General features: G+C 40.5%; 1 protein-coding gene across 2 annotated transcripts in view; it reads right to left on the bottom strand.

The window, feature by feature from the left end:
• MEIS1 (Meis homeobox 1) overlaps positions 1 to 27,873 on the bottom strand; it is a 196,323-nt gene that overhangs the window by 79,002 nt on the left and 89,448 nt on the right. For both annotated transcript variants that reach the window (XM_063115999.1, XM_063116000.1), the window contains exon 8: positions 24,492 to 24,637. In XM_063115999.1, coding sequence (XP_062972069.1) covers positions 24,492 to 24,637 — 146 coding nt within the window. The remainder of the gene's footprint in view (positions 1 to 24,491; positions 24,638 to 27,873) is intronic.

Raw genomic sequence — 27,873 nt, 5'->3', positions numbered from 1 at the left:
GGGACACATTAGGGTTGAATGGGGGATGTAAACTGAGTGGATTGACTCAACAGCTAAAGTCATTTATCCTTTGTTTCTAATAAGCACAAGCTTATTATGGCCAAATGTTCTCTACCAGCACAGGAAAATAATATCAATCAATTTTGAGGGGAAATATAATGCCCAAAATGAGAGCAAGAGGGAACAAAACACATAACGTTTTAGTCAACACACCATGCTATCTGAAGTGCCATTTGCCTCTCCGCTAAACAAGAGCCTGTGAAACTGCAAATTCCAAACATCAAAGCAAGAAGGACGTGCAACAAAGCTACAGCTATAAAGCCAAATGTATATTTCCTAAAGTTGTTTTCACATATCTTGTGATTTTGTATAACCAAGACGACTACGAAAATTTTAGATGTGCCAGCTGCATTTTTATTGCATCTCTGTTAAATCTGCTAGTTCTATGCACAATCCAAAGGTTAAAACAGACTGGACAGAAGGTCTTGTCTGGGTTTCCATGGATGTCTAGTGAGTTGAGAATATGGGAACCCGGCAAAAAACGGTGACTGGCTAATGGCTTCTGGATGCCCAATGACCTTTGATCCTAAATGGCCTGGACAAAAACAAATGACCTAGTCTGAGAGGCTCCTACAAACGTGCATTTTAAGAGAGCAGTTGTCAATTAAACACTGATTAATGTGTTTGCTCATTTGCTGTATCTAAAAAAAAAGAAAGAAAACTGTTTGGCTCTTTATTAATCAAGTAACACATGCAGAAAGAAGACACTGAGATAAGAAAGAGGTTTCTGTGTTATTTTTTTTACTTCACACACCCATTTATTTGACAAGGCATCAAAATATTAAAATCCAGTTAGATGTATAAATAACCACAAGTCTAAAAGGTAGTTTTCAGACAGAAGCAAAGTTGCTAAGGTCCTATAAGAGCTAAGCTAGAAGCAAATGTCCAAAATCAGTGTATCACTTCTGTCATTAGATACTTTGGTGCTATTCTGATACTAATGGCTGTCTGCTGAAGCACAGGGAGTTGGCGGCTACAGTAACCATACCGTATGCTGTCTGAACCCTAAATGATAACTTTCATCGCTGCATATCGTCACCATAGCAATGAAACTATGTGTGGGCAAATGACAAGATTCTGTCATCACTCAGATTCATATTACACTGTCCAGGTCTGACAGCCTTCAGGATGGTTCTCTCATCCCATCCTGAATACGCAAATATACTCTCAACAGGGCCCCGAAGAAATAATCTGCTCTTCCCCCCGCCTTTCTTTTTGCAACATCATCGTTTTACAGAAGCCCCCAGTTCGAGGTTACACTTTCTTAAGCCAATTAAAATCTTTTCTTTTATATCAAGTAGCCTCCACACATGCACAAATAAATGGGCCAATTCTCTCTCGATGGTTTATCTTGTCATTCACATACCTGAGGAAAAATTAGTCAATCAACTGTGAAGGGCGATGTGAATAGGTGTGTAACTCTTTTTTAAAAATGGAAGCAGCAGCTAGAAAGGATGCCAATACCAAGGTTTTTTTTAAAGAAGGAGAAGGAGAAGGAGAAAAAGGAGATGCATGCCTAATTCTGCATATGCTCACGCATCATCTTTAACATATATATTAACATACACACACACACACACACACATATTTCCTTGAAATATGAGGATTAACTCATCATAATAATACCTATGTTGGCTAAATCGGCATTGAACCTTTCCAGTACTGTAGTTCTAACCCAATCCCACTTCTTCAGAGAATGGCATTTACCTCATCAGGACTCAGAGACGATACATGCCTCCTCAGAAGTAAGACCCATTGAGTTCAATGGAATTTATTCCCAGTTAAGTGTTTGTAGGAGTCCAACCTTACTGGTTGATAAATTTGGACCTAATACAATTGCTATATTATATACAGCCATGTATAGACTAATACGACTATCTCACTGGCATTTCAGCTAGTTCATCTATTTCCAAATTAGCAGAATTTCACTCATGTATTTACTCTTTAACACATGTTTACTGCTAAATTAATTTTTTCATACATATGGCTCCACACAAGAGTTACAACCAAAACCTTCATAAAAAATACTGATTAGCACATGGGTTCTCAACAAGGGGGGAATTCCCCCCCAGGGGGGGAATTTCAGGGTTCCAGGGGGGGAATTGGGACCACTATTCAGCAAAGTATGATGTCCTGTAGATTATGTCTCCCTACACGTTATTAAAAACGTCCGAAAAGTGTCATGTCGTCTGCAAAAGCCAGGCCTTTGCTCTCTTTTCCCTCCCTCCTTTGCAATCCTAGAAGTTTCAAGCTTCCCATTTAAAGGGGCAAAGCAAAGCATGGGAGCTGAGAATGTAAAAGGGGCCATGCTTTGCATAGCCCCTTTAAACGGGACTAATATAGAAAAAAATAAAAGATTTTCAATATTATATGCATATTATTTGGAATGCACCTTTTGAGTTAGAATATCTTGGGAAAGGGGGAATTATATTCTGAACAATGGTGAAGGGGGGAATGGAGCAAAAAAGGTTGAGAACCACTGGATTAGCAATACAATAAAACAAATATTAAAATCTAATTTCATAAAGAACCAAGGCAAGAAGCAAGTGCTGCCTATTTCTAACGTTGCCATATATAAGGAGCCAGTTCACCTATGTAAGCCAGTAGCTCCCCTCGTCCATACTGCCCCCCTGGAAGAATGATTCCCCCATGGATGTAGCTGGAGAAAGAGTTATATGGAGAAACTTGTATATGAACTGGGCTGTACACAGAAGATGGACAGCTGATATACTAAGGCAGTGGTTCCCAAACTTTTTCAGGTAACCGCCCCCTTGGTTCCACAAACTTACGCCCAGTGCCCCCTACCCTACACTATAAAAATCATTATTCAGAATAGCGGTTTTTATTGACCCACTAAGGAAGATAATAACAATAAAATTCAAAACAGTAACAATTGAATATTTATTGAAAATCCGAAGCACCCGCCACAGGCTTGCCGAGGGAGGGAGGAAAAAGAGAGTGAATGCCTCTGTTTTGCAGCCGGCGTGGCAGGGCACACCAAGCAGAGTATGTCCCTTCATTAGCGTTTTGGTGCTTTTGAAACATTACAATTCACCATTAAAAGGACTCTTCTTAAACTGTATTAATACATGTGTGGATTCTTCCCCTATATGGCTTGGGACTAAACTACCTTCTCCCATAAAAATGTCCCTGGGTTTTAAGACCTTCTGGAGAGGTGCTTCTCAGAAAAGACCACCTCGAACGCCCCCCTGCCACCCCTTTGCCTCTTAGCACCCCCCCCAGGCTGCCCCCTTGCCTCTTAATGCCCCCTTATGCAATCCCACTGCCCCCAAGGGGGCAGTACCGCCCACTTTGGGAACCACTGTACTAAGGCATGGAAATAATTTACATCTGAAATTTACTAACCCTGCCCATTCCCCTTTGCTATTGTGCAATGAAGGCCTCTTAAGGAGGCGAACCTGTGGAGGGATGGCAGTCAGTGAGTGTGCCCCCAAACAAAACAAAACAAAATTAGATGTCAGGGAGAAGAGTACTACCATGCTAGTTTTCTACATTCAGGGAATGGGCAAATGGAAAAAACAATTGAATGGGATAACACTCAATATTGCAAGCCCCCATCTGCAGACTGAAGTAGGATAGTTTAAGTAGACATAAAATACATCTCACCACAGCAGAGAAGAATGTGACCAAATGACCTATGCCTGATCAGTGTGTTAATGAGTTATTTTTAAATCAGACCTGGACCCAACAGCTCATGAAACAAGAGGATGACTTCAAACAGAGGACAGTCTTCTGCAAAGTAGGGCACATATGGTCATTCTAGTCTGAAGTGGTACATTCCTTATAGGCTTATCTGCTGTTTCTGAGAACTGGGCTTTTCATAGGGACCAGCAGATAGGAATTCAGGTTTTAAATGGGTGCCCTCCTTAGCATACTGACTCCTGTCCCAGGCATATATTTATTACGACTTGCTTTGAAATTCATATAAAATAACTAGATAATAATGTCTTTACCTAATCTGCATCAACACATCGGACAAAGTTCTGGGGCACTTAGTTAAGACTCTAATGCATGGTACATTTATTGTGGTTGAAATACAGTTGTATAGTTAATGTTGTTTTAGCACATTCCCCTCTATGCCTGATTGTGTGCAACACACATGCCTTCCAAATACAGCTTTATATGAGGACAATTCACTGCATGGACATGTTAAAACTTGATTTACTGTTCCACAGACACAACTAAGCAACTAATCTTCCAAGACAAATGTAACACATAAGAACAACTAAACTGAAACATATAAATTGCACATATACTTAAAAATATTATTGTCTGTAATTTAATATAACAATATTTCTAGGCCTATAACCTTGCACGCAGAAGCAATTTCCCAAGCATTAATACTTAAATGGGTCATATGCACCACATCTGTCATTCTGTCCTGAAGTCTATGAGGCACAACCAAGACTCTGCAAGCCTATTGATTTTTCTAGCATTTGCTTTAATTTACTTAACCATTGAGAAATCCATCAGTACATAAAGGGCAACTGTCCATTACTGCCTCATTTGCAGACATTCTTTCCATTCATTCTCCACCCCAGCCCAATCCGCCTCTCCCCTTTTTGGTAAGCATTTCCCCCTTAAAAATGGGTTCTGTGTATTTATGGTGCAAACCAGGGTGTGTGTGAAGGGGGGGGGGATGTCTCGGGGGGGGGAGAGGGCTCACACCTGTTCTATTCAGTGAACTGCTGCACTGAGGTATATGTAATGTGCCTTAAAATAGAGAATAATATCTAGACATTATTATATATCTGTGTGCAAAGGGTGGTAAATTAGATCCTAATTACATTAACAGGGTTTCTGCCTCCCAGCTTAAATTTTACATGAACACTCTGTAAAAATTCAAAGCTCTGCTGTAGTTTCTTTACGAGCTGGTGATTACTGCTACTTCCTATGCGGTCACTAAATATTCTGTTTACAAATAAATTAAGAAGCCTTGAGCCAACTTTGCCAGGATAATAATCAGCTATTCCCCCCCCTCCTCCCCACCCCCGCCCTAGAAAACCTTCACCTCATAAGCATGGCAACAATCAAAAGCCCAGGCTTCATCTAATTACTCTATCACATAATTTCACAAATTGCCTTTTCACTGGGGAGCCAAGTGCAAAACACGCTCACAGTGGGATTTCAGGCAGCAGTTTTCATTTACTACTCATTTCTTGTTAAATTAAACACAAAAACACCAGTTGTGTGAAAGAAGTCAAAAAGAAGGCTTGCAAATGAGCCAGACGAGCGGATCTCATATTTATACCACTCTCGCAAAATAGCTCCTTTGCAAGCTGGATTTTTAATTGCAGTACTATATCCCTTAACCCTTTTGGAGCTCTAATGCATTATCAGCATGGCAAATAGCTCGCTCCAGAAAAGCGGAGGCACACAAAACAGAACCCTTTCTAAGCCCTGCAGACATATATCACTTAAACCATTGTCAGCAAGGCAAACATTACATCAGCCAGATGCATACATCTTATTGGCCAATATCACAATGGCTTTGCTAACAGTCTAGGAAGATTGCAAGCCTCCTGCTCATAATATGTGGTGGCAATGCTAATAAATCTGAACATCTGTCATACGTTGTGGTGAGCAAATGTCTGCTAGAGCCAAATTGTGCCTCACAAAACCAAACCACTATGACTACGATTTGCAGGTTGCAACTCATGACTGTGTGGACACATTTCAAGCTTCAGAAAAGTGTTTGAGAAGAAATAGATTATTACCCACACAACAGGTAAGGGGACATTGACCTACATGCCTTATATTATACCCTTATTCATGTGCTCACTTCTCTCTCTCACACACACACACACATGTGCACTTTTCTCTCCTCCTATAGATTCTAATTTGCATGATGCTGACGAGCCAGTTAGTCTTCAGGGCAGAACTCTGAACTCCTAACAGGAAATCCATCTTTTCCCCACTATCTGGATGTCAATAGAATAGGATTACGACTTAAAACTAAAAGTAGGGGAAGAGAAGGAAGGGTGTGTGACATTGCTTTGAACATTTGTTGAACTTGCTTACTGTAAGGTGACATATTTTTATGATCAACGTAATTCAGAACGAAGTACAGTCATTTAAAGAGCAAAATTTTCCTCCTGTTGAACCAGAGCTCGCAAACCAGGTACCATTTCACATCAAAAGCCAGTGTTCTTGCCAGTATTGTCTGCAGAGGAAAAACACTAGCCGCAGCTGTCTGTACGCGCCTACACTGGAAATCGTATTCATACAGACAGGTGGAATAATTTAAAAGCCAATGTGGTGCCATTTTGATGCGAGCAATGTAACTGTTTACCAACACCCTCCCAAAAATGCTACGACTACTAATTATGAAATCATAACTACAATTACATGTTGTGCCTACAAATCCTAAAATTCTCTTTATTGCCAGCTTTAAAATGATCCCACCACATAGCTGTGGCTTAACAGCACCCCAGGGTTTAACATGTTCTCTGCTATGTGGATGCAACTACAAACGCTTTATTCCACCTGGATAGGAAATCATAAGTGCACATATGCAGATATTTTATGTTTCTGTGCCTGAAATCTAAATCACAGCTCTTTAGATGGGGTGCACATGACTACTGTAAAGCCTTTAAGAACAACACAGTACCTGACGGAACGCCTCTCCCGACATGAACCTACCCGTACACTACGCTCAACATCTAAGGCTCTCTTCTGAGTGCTTACTCCGAGGGAAGTTCGGAGGACGGCAACAAGGGAGAGGGCCTTTTCAGTGGTGGCCCCCCAATTCCGATGAGGCTTGCCTGGCGCCAACATTATTATATTTTCGGCACCAGATCAAGACTTTTCTCTTCTCCCAGGCAGTTAAAAACATATGCAGAAGTTTTTTTAACTGACCCCACAATAGTTGTTTTAAATGGATATTGTTGTTTTTAGGCTTTTGATGGTTTAAAAATTTTGTATATTTGTTTTTAATGGTCACTGTTTTTAACTTTTGTAAACCGCCCAGAGAGCTTCGGCTATGGGGTGGTATATAAATGTAATAAATAAAGAAATAAACTACATTTAAATATATAAGTTGCACATACTTAAAATACCATTACCTCTAATTAATTTTTGTGAACCTCCCAGAGAGCTCCGGCTATTGGGCGGTATAGAAATGTAATAAATAAATAAATAAATAATTTTGAACCTTAACTCTAATGCTCAAACTCAGTATTCAAAGTAATCCTTTATACATCAAAAATAGCTGAGTGCTAATTTTAGTGAACTAACTGCATATATTTTGGGAAATGGAAGCGAATTTCACAAGCTCTCCGTACCTACCCATCTACATTGCAGAAAGGAACAGCAGATTCAATTTGCGGCCCATCCCACCAAATAAAAACAGGAGACATGAAAGACAGAAGATGTATTATTATTATTATTATTTATTTATATAGCACCATCAATGTACATGGTGCTGTACAGATAAGCAATATCCATGTAATTTCAAGTGCTAAAAGAGCCACAATTCTCAAATGCTAGGGGCTGATTCAAATGTCAGTTGTACCTCTGCCACCAAATATCGCTTCTCCATGGGTATGGATACATGCAAATGCGGTAATGCTGTAATCAGCTTGGACTGCTGGCCTATGTGGTAAGATCTTGTGTCAGCATCACTAGTTTTGGGTGGCAGCTATGATGCTGAGGTAACACATGAATTGGCCCTTAGGCTGAGCCTCCCAAAGGAAGTGCTGGCATTTGTCAGTGTTTGTACAAACATTGTGTTTGTGTTCCTTTTTTTGCACTTCATTTACAGCCAACTTCTGAAAACAAAGGTCCGCATAGTTAAAGCAATAGTATTCCCCGTAGTAACCTATGGCTGCGAGAGCTGGACCATAAGGAAAGCTGAGCGAAGGAAGATAGACGCTTTTGAACTGTGGTGCTGGAGGAAAATTCTGAGAGTGCCTTGGACTGCAAGAAGATCAAACCAGTCCATACTCCAGGAAATAAAGCCAGACTGCTCACTTGAGGGAATGATACTAAAGGCAAAACTGAAGTACTTTGGCCACATAATGAGAAGACAGGATACCCTGGAGAAGAGGCTGATGCTAGGGAAAGTGGAAGGCAAAAGGAAGAGGGGCCGACCAAGGGCAAGATGGATGAATGATATTCTGGAGGCGACAGACTTGACCTTGGGGGAGCTAGGGGTGGCAACGGTCGACAGAAAGCTCTGGCGTGGGCTGGTCCATGAAGTCATGAAGAGTCGGAAGCGACTGAATGAATAAACAACAACAAGTAGATGGATGACTGTATAGTATATGTGTCCTCTACCAAGACTTATTGCATAGATTGACAAACAAGGCTTCATATAGAAAGCCTTGTTTTAGCAATACCAGTGCTTCTCGTAGATCAGGTATGGGCAACTAACGGCTGCCCTCCAAATGTTGCTGGAATCCTATCATCCTGCCCCATTGATGAGATTTGTAGTCCAACAACATCTGCAGTGCAGCCACAAGACTCCTCCCTTGCCCCACTATACATGCTCACGCTAGCTGAATCTTTCAAGTACCATGAACAGAGATCTGCCTAAACAGTAATATGTAACAATCTGTATTCCTGATATTCTTTAACTTATGTGGATGCCAAAAAACATAATCGCTGACCACATAACTATATGTTTTCACTGAGACAAGCAAAGAAACTGGTATGAAATGTACTCTGTTCAATACGCGTGTTCATTCCACTCCCCACCCCCAACTCTGAACTTTCCTTCTAAAAGCTGGTGTTAAAGGCAAATTAGATGCTTTTTCCATTGACAACTTCTCTATGGGCTCATCTGCACTAAGCAGGATATTTCACTATGAAAGCGGTATATAAAAGGAAGGAGCCACACTACTGCTTTATAGCGGTATTGAAGTGCATTGCAGGATCTACACTACTGCTTTATAGTGGTAATGAAGTGCACTGACTGTTGGGGCCCATGACACATCTACACCAAGCAGGATATAGCACTATGAAAGTGGTATGAAAGCAGTATATGGTATGTGTCATGGGTCCCAACAGTTGTCAGTGCACTTCAATACCACTATAAAGCAGTAGTGTGGCTCCTGCCTTTTATATATCGCTTTCATACCACTTTCATAGTGGAATATCTGCTTGGTCTAGATAAGCCCTGTGTTTCTCCCAGGCCACTTAAATTGGGAAAGACGGCAACAAGGAGAAGATGGCAGGAAGAGAATAAGGAAGATGGAGCCTGACAGACTGTTAAATCGGGAAGAAGCTACACAATGTTTCAACCAAAGTTTGTAGTCATGGGAGCAGAAGGAGTTTTGAAAAGAGAAGTGTTCGTTCAGCCTTCAACTCCTTAAATTTGCTGATTAACTACTAAGCTCAATGGTTAAAAATTGTCCTCATTCAATATGCTGGTAAGCTTCTTTTAAAAAGAAAAAAGGAAAGAGATCTTCATTTTGTGGACTGGGCTGCTGGAACATGGTACGGTAAGGCTGGCATCAGAGGTTGGCATGTTCAGGCACCTGCTCATTGCCAATCCTGTTGCCCCCAGTATCACCCCAGCCTTACACTGCTACCATCAATAGCACCCAATTAGTTACTCCATGCCTGGATAGGTTTACCTGTGGGTAGAAGCATGACTGATGGGGCAAGAGCCGAACTGCTGTTTGTCCTGTAACAACAGTTGACGACCACCATGTTAGATCCACCATAATGCAATGGCCAACATAGTGTACATTTCTTTGGGGGGAAACTAAGATGGCAGCTTGGAGCAATGCATCAGCTCAACTCTCATCCCTTCTATCATGCCACCACCATCATCCACTGGTTAAAGACCCACTGATGCACACTATTCCTTAGTTCTAAGTGTGTGGGGAAGCTACAATTTCTCAGTGGTGAAGTCCAAAACATTCTTCATATGATCACAGGTGGTCTATTATTGCTTAACTTTTCTCTCTGTCATGGATTAACACATTGCTCTTGGGCTAGTCATTTATATTAGTGCCTCAGTGTTTCTCATTTGGAAAATGGGACCCATGTCCTATGAATAGTATAAATGCAATGTAATGGTTATATGTATTTGACTTTCTGGGCAATCCAGTTCCATCTGCTTACATTCAGTTTTCTTTTAATTCTTGCTTTCTACTTTTTACTCCAAATTTTTTCAATGGGGAGCGGTATATACATATTCTAAATAATAAATAAATAATAAATAATACTTGCAGCACATTTGAGTCTGGATTGTTTCAGCCCACCAGGCAGCTCTGCTGTATAACCGCACATGACTCCTAGTTCTATCTATTAATCTGTTTTCATCTATGAAATGCTACAGGACATGCAGAGTAGGGATGGATGTTTCTGGTCCATGACCATGTCAGTTTCGCAGGTGTTCATAAGTTGGTTCTGTCCCATCCTATTTCCCCATCAATCTTCAATTTATTGAATTATTTTTTAAAAAGCATGAAAGCTCACAGTTAAATAATGATGGTGTAATTTTTTTTGGTGTGATTTTTTTTTTTTTTTTACAAAACCAACATTTTGGTACATGTTTTATCCTAAAAATGCATTTCAGTATGAACCTTATCCTAAAACGAATTTTTAAATTCACTTTGCTATATTTTTTGAGCCAAGGACTATACTGCAAAATCTGAGGATGTCTGAAGCCCAAAGGATAACTGTGCATGTAGTCCAGGAAGTGACAACCAGGTCAGTTCATTAAACAATTCAGACTGAATAAAATCCTAAAGCATCCCTAAAGCAGAGGCAACAGAAGAAATGATGCATTTCTCAAGACACTTTCAACTTTATTAAACATTAAGGTATGCCTCCGCCGTACGGTGATGAAAACAAATTTAAAGAACTTGAATTTATTAGTTTTTCCAGTTAATCCAGAATTTGGCTCTAAGTATTTATATTTAAAGTGGGATTGTTTTACAGTGCATTTTAAAGTGTCTTTAAAATGCCAAGTATTTTATTTTCCAGAGTATTACATTTTTTACCTTTTCATGCAACACAGCCTAAAACATGTTAATGATTTAGAAGCTTTGTACTTATGGAGTAAATAGTTATATACTATGTGTCATGTATCAGGAGATAAAAAACAATTTCTCTATTTCAGGAACAGCAGCTGTGTCAGAAGATAAAGCAGGAAAGCAATTAATAATGAATAATTTAGTCAATGAATTCCACCTCATTTCATGTTTTTGCAAAATGACTGCCCAGGCTATTGAAATTTTGTCAAAAACTATTCTTAATAAACTTCCTATGGATCATTCTGACTCTGCAAGGAACTTGTAAGAATAGTTTCTATGAAAGTTGAAAAGCACATTACGATTAGAGACAAATAGCAAGTCACATGGAATATTCCTTAGTCCTAGCTAGATAAGAGTACCTGTGGGGTATCAGCTTCTTAGAATTCAGAGGAAAACAAATGGTGGAAGACACGATACCAATATTCAACCTCATTAAATGCTTTCCTCCATTAGAGCCTCGTGTGGCGCAGAGCAGTAAGCGGCAGTTACTGCAGCCAAAATTCTCCCCACGGCCTGAGTTCGATCCCAGCAGAAGCTGGTTCTCAGGCAGCCGGCTCAGGTCAACTCAGCCTTCCATCCATCCGAGGTTGGGAAAATGAGTACCCAGCTAGCTGGGGAAAGGTAACTGCGACTGGGGAAGGCCATGGCAAACCACCCCGCTACAAAGTCTGCCAAGAAAACGTCAGCGAAAGCAGGCGTCCCTCTAGGAGTCAGCAACGACTCAAGTGCTTGCAAGAGAGGTTCCTTTCCTTTCCTTCCACCCATACACATGTAGTCCTATTAATTAGAAAAACACACAGAAGATACAAGCACTTTTAAAATGAATATAGTCCTGCCCATTATCTTCCCCTATGGGAAGTGAAATTCAGCTTGTTTCCTTATACCAGCCTCCCCCAGCCTAGTGCACTCCAGTTGTCATGGACTACAACTCCCAGCCTTCCCCAACCAGTATGCCTGGCTGGGAGAGACTGGGGACTTGTCTATACGGCTTCTTTACCCCGACCTAAATGCGCATATTCTCATTTTAGGTTACATGACTCAGTCGTCCATTCGCCTCAGCGCTGAGTTTTAACTGCAATAATGCGCATATTTGCATTTGCGATTTACCGCGACTTTTAGATCGGGTCCAAGTTTGCACCGCCTTATGGCTGTGTGTCTTTGGGGGAGTTATGTCGGATTTTGACATGTGGGCAGAGCTTTGAGGGTAGGATAACGCGATTGGCCCATTTCCTGATTTTGCACCAATCCACTGCCTCCTTCGTTCATGCTGATTTTAGTTTGAAGTCTCTCTGTGGAGCTCCACAGAGAAAGCTTCTTAATACAATTTTATTTATTTATTTATTTATTTATTTATTACATTTCTATACTGCCCAATAGCCAGAGCTCTCTGGGCGGTTCACAAAAATTAAAAACATTCAAAGTATAAAACAGCAGTATAAAACCATAATATAAAATACAATATAAAAGCTCAACCAGATAAAAACAGCAGCAATGCAAAATTACAAATTTAAAACACCAAGTTAAAATTTATTTATAGACTGTTAAAATGCTGGGAGAATAAAAAGGTCTTCACCTGGTGTCTAAAAGCATATAATGTAGGTGCCAAGCGAACTTCCTTAGGGAGCTCATTCCACAGCAGAGAAGGCCCTACTCCTGGTAGCCACCTGCCTCACTTCCTTTGGCAGGGGCTCGCGAAGAAGGACCCCTGAGGATGACCTTAGGGTCTGGGCAGGTACATATGGGAGGAGGCGTTCCTTCAGATAACCTGGCCCCAAGCCATTTAGGGCTTTAAATGTTAATACCAGCACTTTGAATCGGGCCCAGACCTGGACTGGCAGCCAATGAAGCTGGAAAAGGACTGGCGTAATGTGGTCTCATCGGCCAGTCCCTGTTAGTAAGCGTGCCGCCCTGTTTTGTACCAGCTGAAGTTTGTAACAGTTAAATTCATTCCTCTCTCTCTCTCTCTCTCTTCCTTTCCCTCTGAAGCCTCATGCCCCTCACCCGCTCCTGGTTCGTGGAGGCTGTTTCTTTGAATTTCCTTACGAGGAGCAGTGGGAAACAGGCAGCCAGCCTCCTTCCTTTCCCTCTGTAGCCTCGTCCCCGCCCACCCATCCCGCTCCTGCTTGTTTGGTGTGTTATATCAGTCTGCGGAGCTCTGCAGATAAGATTTATAGCTTCGTTGGCTTTTATTCTTTATCATTGTATATGGGATAATGTGATAATGCACATTAATAACTCACTATAAAAAAATAATATTTCAGGAAATAAATCGTTGTTGCTGCTGCAGTGTGACGCTCTTTACCTACATTTGAATGAACGAAAAATCGGGGTTTTATTTAATGAGGAGCTATCCCGCTGTCGTATAGACGAGGGCTGGGAGTTGTAGTCCAATACATCTGTATTACTCCAGGTTAGGTACGGCTGCCTTATACAGTTTATTGTCCAGATATTTCAATGGCAAGCCAGAAGATGCAGACACTCTGGCAAACATAGGCCCGGTGGGCAAAGTTTGTGAACTGAAAACTTAGAAGTGACTTAGGTCAACAAAACAATTTCTAGTAATCAGCCTTCATTACTGCTGAGTCCTGCAATAGCAACATGTCAAGAGGTTTTTTTGCTTTTCTATCAAAATGAGCGAAGTTCATTTTGTGGCAGAAACAAAAAACAAAGATGGGTGCAACTAACATCAGTCATTGGCCTTTCAAGGTACAGAATAAAAGAATGAACCAGCTGTAAAATTTATCAACAATATCAAGGAGACTTGATTTACAGGTTATACACGCAACATAACAAAGCTATTTAAACTTCAGTAGCTTAAATACTGCTGTGTAAACACCACACATTGGGCTATTGGCAAATAAAAATGACCTCAAGACAGAGAATTTTATGGAATATGGTTCTTCTTTTATGACTAAGCTAGGCAGGGTTGGTATTTGCAACTAACTATACTGGATTTACACACAATCCTATTCATGTTTATTCATGTTCCATCACATCCAATAGGGCTTACTCCAAGGAAAGTGGGTATAAGAATGCAGCCTTAATTACAAAGGTAGAATATATTATTTTTGTATTGTGGCTTATGAAAGAATGGGTTGGATCCAAAGGTTCTGTTTTGTGGGAAAGGGAATCTTCATATCCAACCAAATATTCCCAACTACAATCCCCCAAGACCCTTGCTATAAGGTCTGAACTGGAATTAAGACAGCAAAGTAGTCTTATATTTTGGCTGGTTGCGTATTACAATTGTATCAGGAATGTGTCGCGCATTTGAAACAGACTGAATAACGCATGGAAAATATCCCAGTGTACACACAGAGTTAAGTTTCCATGTGAGATTTTGTGTATAGTCTATCTTCTCAGTAAGCTCTCCTGTAAACGCTATAGAAATGTTATTTTATATGTAGTTTAAGTCTGCATAGGATTGCCAGATGAGATTTTCTTGGAGAAATTCTTCAGTGCATTTACTTTCTTTTCAATAGTGCCAATTTTCCTTTCAGAAAAGTCTTTGAAGTCCTAAGATTTATGTCTTGGTACTATTAAAAATGTTATTTGTAATCCAGTAACATGCTTTTATTCAACACAACTACTTAACATTTTTTTAGAATTATACTTTTTTTTTTTTTGCTGTGGTTGACAGATTTGATAAGTACGCTATAAAATATCCAATAAAATTAATTTTATAAGCCCTGCAATTAGGTATTAATACTTCAGTGTTTCAAATTACCAGAGATCACAAGAAAATCTCTGGTAATCTCCAGGCCGGTCTACTGTGGTGTGTTCTTCATGGAGCTGCCTTTGAAGACAGTCTGGAATGGATTATTCCATTAATTTAAAATGTAGCTACCTGGTTGATTACCGGAGTGGGATACAGGGAGCAAATTAAACTGGTGCTAAAAGAGCTGCATATAGCTCCCAGTTCATTTCAGGGCACAATTTGAAGTGCTTCAAAAACACAACAGCAAACTTTAAACTCATACATGGCCTACAACCTGGTTAGGTAAGGGAACACTGTTTTCCCTTACCAGCCAAATAAGAAATATTGACTATTATTGTAAACTGTTTTATAGAATGTTATGTTTTAAACATGTGGTTTTATTATCCACCCTCAGGGTGGGGCATAAAATGGGGAGGGAATAAAATTAATAAAATAGGCAAAACAGAACCTAATCTGTTGTTTTTAATATTTATTGTTTTACTTTGTTGTTGTGTTTCAGTTACTTGGGGCTCATCTACACCAAGCAGGATATTTCACTATGAAAGGGGTATATAAAAGGCAGGAGCGATACTAAGCAGGAAGTAGTAGTATGATAGCGGTATATGGTATGTGCCTATGGGCCCAGCAGTTGTCAGTGCACTTCAATACCGCTATAAAGCAGTAGTGTGGCTCCTGCCTTTTATATACCACTTTCATAGTGGAATGTTCTGCTTGGTGTAGATGAGGCCTTGTTTGGCTTTGTAGGCTGCCCTGGAAAAGTTCTCCTTGGAAAAGCATGATGTAACATTTAAAAGTAAGTAAGTGTAACCTTCAAATAGTTTTAAAGGTGAGCAAAAAACTCTACCCCCTTAGATTTTTGTGAGTCACTTCAAATAGCTGGAAAAGTGCAGTTCTGATATTTTTAAACATACTCAAGTTAAAAAGTGTTTATACTGATGGATATGACCATTTTCAAAATCATTTTAAAAAGGCACTGACTATGTTAAAGGCTTAAAAAAAAGTTTTTAAAAGTCATTATTTTACCACCCTATTGATATACATATTTCCTTTGGCACAACGATCTAGGATTCCCATGGTACTTTTCAGTCTGTAAGACCCCCATCCCACCCCGACCCCCAACATGCCCTTCTCCTACTACACACACTGTTTCGTTTCATCTGCAGGATTAAATCTAATCCTGAAGAATTTTACCCTGTTTTCCTGAATCACAAGATGATACAGCATTCCAAATCTAGGCCCTGACATTATGATACTTAAGAAACACTCACCAAAATCCCAACCTGCTATTGCTTTCAATTCTGACTGTTGTAGAATGCTTGAATTTACAGGAATTTACTAGGCCCCCTTTCTACTTTATAATCCACCATCTTCTCTCACTTGTCTCCAATGCGCTGAAAAAGAGGAGCCAAAGAGAATATTGCCTTATTTTACCTCTTGAAAATTCAAGCACTGCTGTCCAGGGGATATCTTGAACTGTGCCAATAGGAAGTCTTTACTGTAAGCTATTGACAGCATTTCTTTGATAGGAATTGGAATAGTAATGTTAGTAAAAATAACTAATAATGTTATTATTTACCCATGGCAACATAACATATGGAGATTATAGAATAGTAGAGTTGGAAGGGGTCTATAAGGCCATCGAGTCCAACCCCCTGCTCAATGCAGGAATCAACGTTAAAGCATAGAATAGATTAAGGTGGCTCAGTTTTTTCTTTCAATGCACCAGCGCTAGCAGAATTGTTGCATAGTAGACTTCCTCAAGCTTGAGGGCACATGTTTTAGACTTCAGCCATAGCTAGACCTAAGGTTTATCCATGGATTGTCCAGGGGTCAAACCTGTTCATCTAGGTGACACACAGGGGATCCAGTGCTCAGGCAGGGGCGAACCCTGGATGATCCCAGGATAAACCTTAGGTCTAGCTGTGGCCTTCAACTCTTATCAGCCCCAGTCAGCATGGCCAATAGCTAGGAATGCTAGGAGCTGTAGTCCAAAACATCTAAGAGGAAGGTTGCCGTAAAGCAATACCTCCCTAGAATGCATAATCTAACGATGGCCATGATACAATGGACTCATCATACAATGGGCTCATCAAACTAAATATTAGTGATGTGCCAAAAGAAGAAGGGGAGCTGAAGCCCACCCACAGCCACTCATGTAAATGACAGTGACGTTAACATTAACTGCATTGTAATGGCAAAATGAGATTGTTATATAGAATATTTAATTAATACAGAAAGCAAGGTTGAAGCTGGAGTGGCCCAACTAAATGCATCAGTTATCACCTGCAGTTATCACCTGCGTTTTAAGTCTTTCCACTACATTTTCATTTATTGAAATCAAATAAGTTCCATCCAATTTATTGTCCCATTAAAGTATTTGGACATATAAAGCTGCCTTATACAAGCTGACCATTGGTCCATCTAGCCTCGAATTGTTTGCTTTGAATGGCAGCAAGATTCCAAAGTCTCAGGCAGTGATCTCTTTCCCAAATCGTTTTAACTGGCAATACTGGAGATTGAAAATGAAATCTTCTAAATCAGTGGTTCCCAAAGTGGGCGGTACTGCTCCCTTGGGGGCGGTGGGATTGCATAAGGGGGCATTAAGAGGCAAGGGGGAAGCCGGGGGGCGCTAAGAGGCAAAGGGGCAGCAGGAGGGCGTTCGAGGTGGTCTTTTCTGAGAAGAACCTCTCCAGAAGGTCTTAAAACCCAGGGACATTTTTATGGGAGAAGGTAGTTTAGTCCCAAGCCATATAGGGGAAGAATCCACACATGTATTAATACAGTTTAAGAAGAGTCCTTTTAATGGTGAATTGTAATGTTTCAAAAGCACCAAAACGCTAATGAAGAAACATATCCTGCTTGGTGTGCCCTGCCACGCTGGCTGCAAAACAGAGGCATTCGCTCTCTTTTTCTTGCCTCCCTCAGCAAGCCTGTGGCGGGTGCTTCGGATTTTGAATAAATATTCAATTGTTACTGTTTTGAATTTTATTGTTATTATCTTCCTTAGTGGGTCAATGAAAACCGGTATTCTGAATAATGATTTTTATAGTGTAGGGTAGGGGGCACTGGGCATGAGTTTGTGGAACCAAGGGGGTGGTTACCTGAAAAAGTTTGGGGACCACTGTTCTAAATGCAAGCCAGGTGCTCTACCACTGAGCTATGGCCCTATCTCTGAGAAACCAGATATTTTATTACATATATCACATGAATACAGAGACTGCATACAGAAAAACAGCAGCTCAGAGTAGCTATGGTTTTTCTACATACGTATATCAATTTGCTAAAACTGCACTGTTGGAAATGAGCTGCATGATATTACTGTGACAATGTCACACAAATATCAAATTAAAGAGAACAAAATTTCCTTTGCATGTTTGAGAATGAACAATGAGAGGTGGGTGTGGTTTTTCTAATATATATATATATATATATATATATATATATATATATATATATGAAAGTATCAAGCACTACAGGCCAAGGTTGCAAAAACTTTTAGAAGATTATACTGTTTCTTCATTTATTTTAGATCATTCCATCCACTAATCATTAGCATGACAGACACAGCAATTACTGTCTGTGTCATTTAATTCCATGCCACTGATGGGTATTAATATTATAATTATGAACACGCTTTCTTTCAAAAAAACAAATCTTTGGAAGTAGTCTGTTGATATAATAGACCAATTAAAAAGTATTGCTAGCCAAACAGAATGCTGGGTTTTGATACTAATGTAGTAATTCCTAGTACTTCCATACTGTTTTCATTCTGCAAATTACTACACGTTGGGCTGGTTCCAGTGATTTCAATGGGTCTACTCTAAGTATGACTAATTTGGGATCCAACCCCCTGGACAATAGGTTGTGAATCATTCTTTTTTTATCGCTCACAAAGGGAAATTAAGGGTTGTCCCATGGAGAAGCGTATATTGAAATGTCTACTTTTTAATTTCATGCCTCCTATTTCATCACAAACTGCCACATGAACACACTAATTTCAGGAATCATTTCCTGAGAAATGAAATGCCACATGGAAGAAAGAAAGAAAGAAAGAAAGAAAGAAAGAAAGAAAGAAAGAAAGAAAGGTAAGTATACTAATCTTGTATTAGTACATATAACTGATGAAGTATGTGTCACCTACAAAACTTTATCCCATAATCATGGCATAATACTGGACTCCAGTCCAGTATTTACCATGTGCATAGATCTCATTCCAGTTGTGTTAATTACATTTACCTTTGAATGTAAGCATTAACTAACCATCACCCCTGAAATTAGTCTTTATTGCCCAAAAAGTTTCACACCACCTCCTAATTCTGAGGGTTGGACCTTATTCTCCTCAACTACAAATATAAAAGGATACCAGAATTATGAAAATAAAAGGGGTGATTCACATAACCAGAAAAATCTAAAGTGATCTGAATGGATTTCCAGACTATTACTATTATTTGCACCAAATAATTATTTGTATCAAACTTGTACCAAAGCCACTGTTTGCTTGCTTCAGTGAAAACCCATCTCAGAACTCAAGTTGCATTAACAATGCTGATACAAAACTTCCGAAAGTGGGTGGCACTGTTACAATAGATGTGTAAAAGGAAAGCATGGTGCTTGGGATATTCATCATTCTATTCCTCTTAATGTGGATTTAAAAAAAATATACAAAGCTGTTCTTGTACAATGCCATACCTTCTTGGTCTAACCTCTACAGTATACATTTTAAGAGAAAATAATTATTTTATTTCTCTTTGTACTCTCACTGATCAGTGTTCTTGCCAGAAAAAAGGAAATAAAGGGGGGTGGATGGGATGACCGGTGTGCTGAATATGTAAGGAAAAGCTCCACCCGAACGAGCGTTTTATTGCACTCTCGTTACTGGGCACTCATGGAGTTTGCTCAGGTCCCTCCCATGACGTCGTCTGCCTCCCATGCCCCTTCCGCCCTTTCTGGCCTTCCTTGCACGACAAAAAAAACAACCTCATTAAGTCCGATGTTTTCCTAAACTCAGAATTACTGCTTTCTCCTGCTGTTTGCCTTGTGTGGCGCAGAGTGGTAAGTGGCAGTTACTGCAGCCGAAACTCTCCCCACGGCCTGAGTTCAATCCTAGCAGAAGCTGGTTCTCAGGCAGCCGGCTCAGGTCAACTCAGCCTTCCATCCTTCCAAGGTTGGTAAAATGAGTACCCAGCTAGCTGGGGGAAAGGTAACTGCAACTGGGGAAGGCAATGGCAAACCACCCCACTACAAAGTCTGAAAAGAAAACATCAGCGAAAGCAGGCGTCCCTCTAGGAGTCAGCAATGACTCAAGTGCTTGCATGAGAGGTTCCTTTCCTTTCCTTTCCTGCTGTTTGCAGGAGAAACAGCACCATTAGAATAGCGGACTCAATGGGCCTCGTGCTCGTTGTGTACTTCCTCTTTTGAAAAGAGGAAGTAACTTGAGGAAGGAAAACACGGGCGGAGAAGCGAGGTAGGGAGCATGTTAACCCCGCTGTAATGGAGCTTGAAGTAACCAAGGTAAAGAAGGGTCTGTAAGTATACCATTCTTCTTGTATTGAATGTAGCGCCGCCACTTTAATTGGGTCAGTTCTAGAAATGATTGCTCAATCTTAATCTTTTTCGAAGAGATATTTCACTCTCCATATGCTGTGACCCCTCTGTCCAGGCACAGCAGCACAGACTGCCAAAGTCTACTTCGCATTCCAGTAACTATATTGGCAGCAGTGGTGTGTATGGTGGTCACACACAGGGCAAGTGATGTCCCAGCAAAGCATGTGGACTCTAGCTTTATGACACCCAAGAGAGGGAATATCCTTTCACCTGTCAATTAGTGTTGATAAATCCATGTCTTTTAAGGACTGAGCTACATTTGAGAAGCTCAGTTGCTTTCCTACACAGACTGGGCATGAAGGTCACTGGACCCACTATCCCAGTAGCTCTCCAATGGTAACCTAGACTCTGGTAGCTCAGATTTTTGCTGGCCATGACTCATCCCGTTTTCTGGCTTGGAAAACGGAAGACGCAGTTTCAAATACCTATCTTAGCCATTAAGCTTACTGAGTAGCTTTGGGGGTGTTGCTCTCTCTTAGCCTTATAAAATTGCTGGAAGAACAAATGAATGAAAACATTTGTACACTGAGAAATTAAAAAATAATATAGAAGTCTCCTTAAAAGAGTCAGATGTTTCAGTTTGAGTTGCAAACTGATTGGCCAGGGGCTCAAAATTAGTGACATGCACACTTACAAAAGTATTGGAGAAGAACTGTTTTCTCTGCTGGTGTTCACTTCTGTTAACTTTGGTTTCTTTGTCTGTCTAATGATGATCAGTGGCTGCTGCTATAGAGATTATTACTTAGATCTAAACAAACAGGACCATTCTGAGAATGATTTTAAAAGTAGTGGGAATGGGAGATTAACCCTGCTTTCTCACACACCTGCAAGCATTATCTGTGTTGTGCTCTGCATATTAATAAGGCTGCAGTCACCCAGCTATAACTTATGATATGCTTCTGAATGCTTTACTTCCCACTGTCTACTATGGTAAAATGAAGTCATTCATCCCTACTTCAGAATGTGAAACACTAATAGCATATTTCTCTTAGTGCATTACTAGTGGCTTGTTCATACTGCACTCCAGCAAGAAAGTTACACATTTGATAGGGTGCAAGAATGAACATTTAACCCCATGAATAGGGATCCATCATAAAAATGCACAGCGTACTTGGGTGTGTCTACACTATGCGAGGGAAGGGGGAGGATCTTGCGATATGCTGATCACGAGATCCTCCCCCTGGGTTCACACGCGGCGTGTGACGTCCAGGAAGGAAAGAGGACGTCGTGCCCGCCATTGTTTTTATAAAAAAAGACAGGATCTGGAGCGCACCTGCGCAAAAGTAAGTTTAAAAAAGAAAAGAAAAAAGTCCAACCCTGCTCCCCCCCGCCCCCGATGGCCCTGGACTCTCCTGAGCCCGGCTCCTTCCTTCTGAAGACCCCCGCTACTCACAGGGAAGAGGGAAGAAGCCAGGACAGGCGGCCACAACACCCATAGTCCTCGGGATCCCATGTGCATCATGGGGACGCACAGGGATGATCCTGAGATGATCCCCAGGATATCGCCTGGTGTAGACATGCTCCTTGACCTCAGTACAATGGCAGAACTTTTACAGCTATAAATTCCACCAGGTAAAGAAAATACTTAAGTATATTCTACAGGTTTTGATTAATCCATGCTAGGGAGGCCGTATTGTATCTGGTCTGCAAAATCCAGCATTAGGTAACTTTTACATATTCCCAGTTTAATCAAATAACTCTTCCTCAAGGCAGATGGTTGGCATAATTGTAAACATCGGTTAGAGAGCAGGGGTGCAGATCCTCAGGTCTGAAGGCCAAATCTGACCCTCTGGGGGTCCTAATCTGTTCCTCCAAGCTTCCCCAGAATACCACGCCCCCTTTATCTGATCCCACCCCCTTTCCCCAACTACCTATCATTTGGTGGTTTCTTGGCTTCTGTACATTTTCCCCCCATTCTAAAAGGTTGAGAATGTTCCATAGCCTTACTTAGTGGCAGCAAAAGCTTGAAGCTAAGATATGCTGGAATTTTTTTTGTATTTTGGCTCCTCCTTTTGGCCACACCCTTTCTGCCTTTGGCTCCGCCCACCACCAGACACAGCCCCTTAGACCATCTCCAAAATGGAATTTGTCCCTTAGGATAGAAGAATTTTTGCATCCCTGGATTAGAGAGTGTTAAGAAAGCCTGTTTTCTGGGAAGAGATGTGTTTCAACTGCATGGTTTCCTAGGGGCATCAGTGCCCATAACCCACTGCCATATACACCATTAGTTTCACAGCCATAGTGCTAAATTATCAATGCCTTCTAAACTAGGGAACTGCTCATGATCCTATCTGGAAGTTACTTGTCTACTGCTGTGAAGGGTCAAGCTTTAAGAGCAATCCATTACAGTTTTCTAGGGTTGGGCAGGCAGTTGAAAAGGATATAGGGGAAGGGAAATGCAGAAAGCATTCTGTTAACTGCAAACTACACGCGCTCAAGGAACTGACCGTTGTACTGTTCACACGATCAGTTGTTGCTGAGTGCCGTAATAACTGAGGTGAAGAAAAAGTCTTCAGAAAAGCAATCCTATGGGCAGTGTTCAGAGTCTTAGCTGAGATTGTAAGGGATGTGATTCAGGAGGAATGCTAGCAAAGCCAGAATTATAACAGTCATTGCAGAATGTCATAACTCACAGGTTTTTAAACACTGTAATTCCTACTGAACTAAGAAAACGAGAACGTTGATGAGACGCGAAACATTACAAATCCACAAAACTACTCCGGAAATATTTGGGGGGGGGCATTATTTACCAAATTCAAACTAAGGAACAGGGAGATTTCATCATGTATGGTTTACAAACACCCTCCTTCTTGTATTCAGAGAGGGACCATTTGGGAAGGACTTTAGTTATTCAGTCCATAAATGTATGTGTTCTATCATGCAATCAACGAAGGCAGTATCTCACTGCAAGAATAGTTTTGGAAGGTTTGATCTGGCAGACACCATGTATGCAACTGCAGCAGTAAACAGCTCTCTCTCTCTCAATCTCTCTCTCTCACACACACACACAAACACCCTAGGATTATAAGCGCAATGATATAAATCCCAAACTGAGCTAAGCAGGAGGGTGCTGGTCAAAGGTGGAATTGGGGGAGAAAAAAAGTCCTATTAAACATACAAAAACCTAGCTGAACGTACATGATCAAACACTAAAATGGCAATGACTTTCATTATGGGGTATGTCTCCTTAACCAAAGAGTCCTTTGCAATATAATTCATATTAACCATATCACCATATGGTGTTTAAACATCTAATAAGGGAGACATTCCTCTCCCTGGCTCCAGGTGATTAATTCAGAACTCCTATTTGAACACAACCCTTCCCACGTGTTCAATCAATGAATGGAGAGGAACAGAATTGCAGCCACTGACCCTGCCTCTCGGCTTGCAAATGGACACTGCCCTCACCCTACCTCTGCAAGTTGGGTGCAACGTAAGAACCATATGCATTATCAGAAACCATGGTCACACCAGGGTTCTCAAGTTTTAAATACAAGCCATATGTACATATAGAATTCACAGAAGGCCCATTCTCACATGCTGCCCACACTGAAGGGGACACACTGACAGATGCCGAAATGGGGGGGGGGGAGAGAGGAATAGGGGCGCCAGTGCAATCCTGTTCCCTTCTGCATGCTGATTGAACAAATGGAGGGAGAGTCACCACTACAACTATAACTACCAAAAAGTCCTGTTCTCCTGTGCTTAAGATGTCCAGTAAAAATACAACCACCACTAAGTGCCGTCCCTTGAAGGCACGCATGAGCCCTGGCCAAATACTGGCTTTTGTTTTGAACCTGAAACTGCTAAGAAAAGGAATAGAAGCGACCATAAAAAGTAACAGATAATTTATTCTAGCTGTGTATGAGTGCTTTGTTGTCCAAACGCATGAACAACAATTAGTTATCTCTCTCTCTCTCTCTCCCTCCCTCTGCAGCAAGATATATACAAAATGCAAAGAATTGTAAGGAGCACTTTCAAGCTATATAACCATACTCTTCATGTACTTCCATGTCAGGTAGTAAGTCTTGATTTCTACCACAACTACAGCACCTTCCACCCACGTTTTATTTCACATATGTGATCTAGAGTTCACTTACTGTTAGATGCTGGAACAGCCATGCCCTCATGATATTTGTGGCTACTTTGGGAAAGATGCCACGCTTTTTATGTCGCTTTTTGTCCTTATCTGCATCATCATCATCACCTGTGCTGGGAGAAGCTACACTGTTGTCCAAGCCGTCACCTGTAAATATAGTGAATCAAATTTTTGACTTTTGCTATCTTGAGGTACTTTGACCGAAGACTGATTTTGGGGTAAGTATGTTATATTTTTAAATGTGTGACTAGTAGTTAAAACATGAGTACTGAAAATGATTTCACACTGCATTTCATGGGTGGATATAATTACGTTAGTTCAATTCTGATTTATAATAGAAAAACACACACAGAAACGCACCAGCCATTTCTGTCTTTAAGAAGACGTTCAAGTTAAACCTGTTTTCTCTACGACAATACAATTTTTTTAAAGCAAATAAGCAAAATTACACACGGTTATGTGTAATTTCTCATGTAAGTAAACCAAGATCTGAATCTAGAGTGTGCCCCCCAGCAAAAAATAAAAAATTGCACACCGAAGAAGCCTAATGTCAGTACCGCCATGTAAACCACGTTTCAGTTAGTCCAACTTTATGCATTGACTATTCAGCCTATGGCCCTGAGGGCATGCACATCCTTGCCTTTTGCACATATTTTATTTATTTATTTATTTATTACGTTTTTATACCGCCCAATAGCCGAAGCTCTCTATGAATAATTTTCAGCCATTCTAATGGGCAAACCCCATATTTTCAATGCACCTTGCATGCATAAAACATTGTGAGGGACGCTATGAACTTATGAAACTGTCTAATACCAAGTCCAATGATTGGTTCACCCAGCACAAGATCACCTACACTGGCTGTCAGCAGCTCTGCAGAGATAGTTTCCACCCTTAACTGGAGATTCCAGGGAGCGAACCTTGTGCATGCAAAGCATGTGTGCTCCCACTGAGCAACAACTCACACAGAAGATTGGCATGATCACACAAAACACACAGCAACAGCCATTTGTAGTGATGTACAAATATATTGCACTTTTTGCCCCAAGTGCTGAGATGTAAAGTGAATCAACGCTAGGCATGCTTGAGGAATTCAGTCTTTGCACATTCCAATGTCAACTGCCCTGATCCACACTTCTCATACTAATGTGCAGATTGGAACATAATTATCATTCAGATTTTGCAGTTCTCTGAATTGTGTGAAGTACTTCTCGGTTCAAAAAAAAATGTACTGTCTTTACTGGCTGGCAAGACCACATTACGCCAGTCCTTTTACAACTTCATTGGCTGCCAGTCCAGTTCTGGGCCTGATTCAAAGTGCTGGTATTGACATTCAAAGCCCTAAACCAGTGGTTCCCAAACTTTTTCAGGTAACCGCCCCCTTGGTTCCACAAACTCATGCCCAGTGCCCCCTACCCTACCCTATAAAAATCATTATTCAGAAGCGGTTTTCATTGACCCACTAAGCAAGATAATAACAATAAAATTCAAAAGAGTAACAATTAATTGAATATTTATTCAAAATTCAAAGCACCCGCCACAGGCTTGCCGAGGGAGGGAGGAAAAAGAGAGCGAATGCCTCTATTTTGCAGCCGGCATGGTGGGGCACACCAAGCAGGGTATGTCTTTTCATTAGCATTTTGGTGCTTTTGAAACATTACAATTCACCATTAAAAGGACTCTTCTTAAATTGTATTAATACATGTGTGGATTCTTCCCCTATATGGCTTGGGACTAAACTTACCTTCTCCCATAAAAATATCCCTGGGTTTTAAGACCTTCTGGAGAGGCACTTCTCAGAAAAGACCACCTCGAACGCCCCCCCTGCCGCCCCTTTGCCTCTTAGTGCCCCCCCGGCTGCCCCCTTGCCTCTTAACGCTCCCTTATGCAATCCCACCGCCCCCAAGGGGGCAGTACCGCCCACTTTGGGAACCACTGCCCTAAACGGTTTGGGGCCAGATTATTTGAAGGAACGCCTCCTCCCATATGTGCCTGCCCAGACCTTAAGATCATCCACAAGCGCCCTTCTCCATGAGCCCCTGCCAAAGGAAGTGAGGCAGGTGGCTACTAGGAGGAGGGCCTTCTCTGCTGTGGCACCCCGGCTGTGGAATGCGCTCCCCAGAGAAGTCCGCCTGGCGCCTACACTGTACTCCTTTCGTCGCCAGCTGAAGACCTTTTTATTCTCTCAGTATTTTAACACTTAATTTTAAGTTAAATTTAAATTTTGCTGTTCTAACTCGGTATTTTAATCTTATATCAATTTTTGCTGCGTGGTTTTATCTTGGTTGTGCTTTTTATACTGTATTTTGTATTTGTGTTTTTAACCCGTTGGTAGTTTTATTATGGTTTTAATTTCTGTGAACCGCCCAGAGAGCTTCGGCTATTGGGCGGTATAAAAATGTAATAAACAAATAAATACCCAGTATTTATCTCTGTATACACATTTAAAAAGGCATACTTTAGAATGTGTTATACATTTGAGATTTCAAAAAAATTCTGGGAGAAATTTGGTAAAAATATTATGTAAATAGGAATTTTCATGCCGGATTTTTTTAAAATTCTCAAATTAATACTTAAACAGTATGGAATGGACTTATAAATGAAGACAAGCAAAACTGACACAGAGCAGTAATAGACTGATCTATCCATTCCTAATCACAATAAGGTGTGCTTTTGGAGATACACACACACATCTAGAGCATGCCTCAGTGTAACCGAACTGAGCCTGTGTGAATTTTAGTAATTCAGTGAGGGTAAAATTAACCAGCTTCTTTATATAGCAATGTGAAACAGAAAGCAGGTTTGGTTTTTTTGGTTGTTTATGGTGTAATCGCTGCCTATAATTCACACAACAGCAAACAATTCAGGAAAGGACAGTGGTTAAAAACATGGAAAGCCGTTTACAGAACAACTTTGTATAATAGTTTGTTTTGTCCTTTATAATCTTTTTCATGTGGACAGAACGTCATTTTGGAGCTGGCATTGTCAATATTGTTGTGAGGAAGTATTGTTTTGATGTAATCAGGTAAACACTATCTCCGTGTTGAAGGCAAAGAAGGTTAAGAAAATAATCTCAACGAAAGGTGTTTTTTTTTTAAAAACAAACAAACATTTAAAGTCCTTAAAATGATCTACAATACAAACTTTAAAAAAAAATTAAGAGGGTTTTTTAAAAGCACATTTGTGACTGCCATCACAGAACTCCATATTTAGTTAAAGACTCAGCTCATATTCATATTTCTAAAATATGGCCCTTTATAAAGAGTTTTGATGTCTTAGGCTGATAAAGTTTGAAAGGCTTTTATTCAGAGAAGCAATTCACCATATAAAATAATGATTCATAAAATAAACATGAGCAAACAACTCAACAGCATTTAAAATTT

This window comes from Elgaria multicarinata, chromosome 2 (genome assembly GCF_023053635.1).
Source record: "Elgaria multicarinata webbii isolate HBS135686 ecotype San Diego chromosome 2, rElgMul1.1.pri, whole genome shotgun sequence".
NCBI lineage: Eukaryota > Metazoa > Chordata > Lepidosauria > Squamata > Anguidae > Elgaria > Elgaria multicarinata.
The sequence above is the reverse complement of the archived record's forward strand: the minus strand, read 5'-3'. Positions and strand labels throughout refer to the sequence as shown.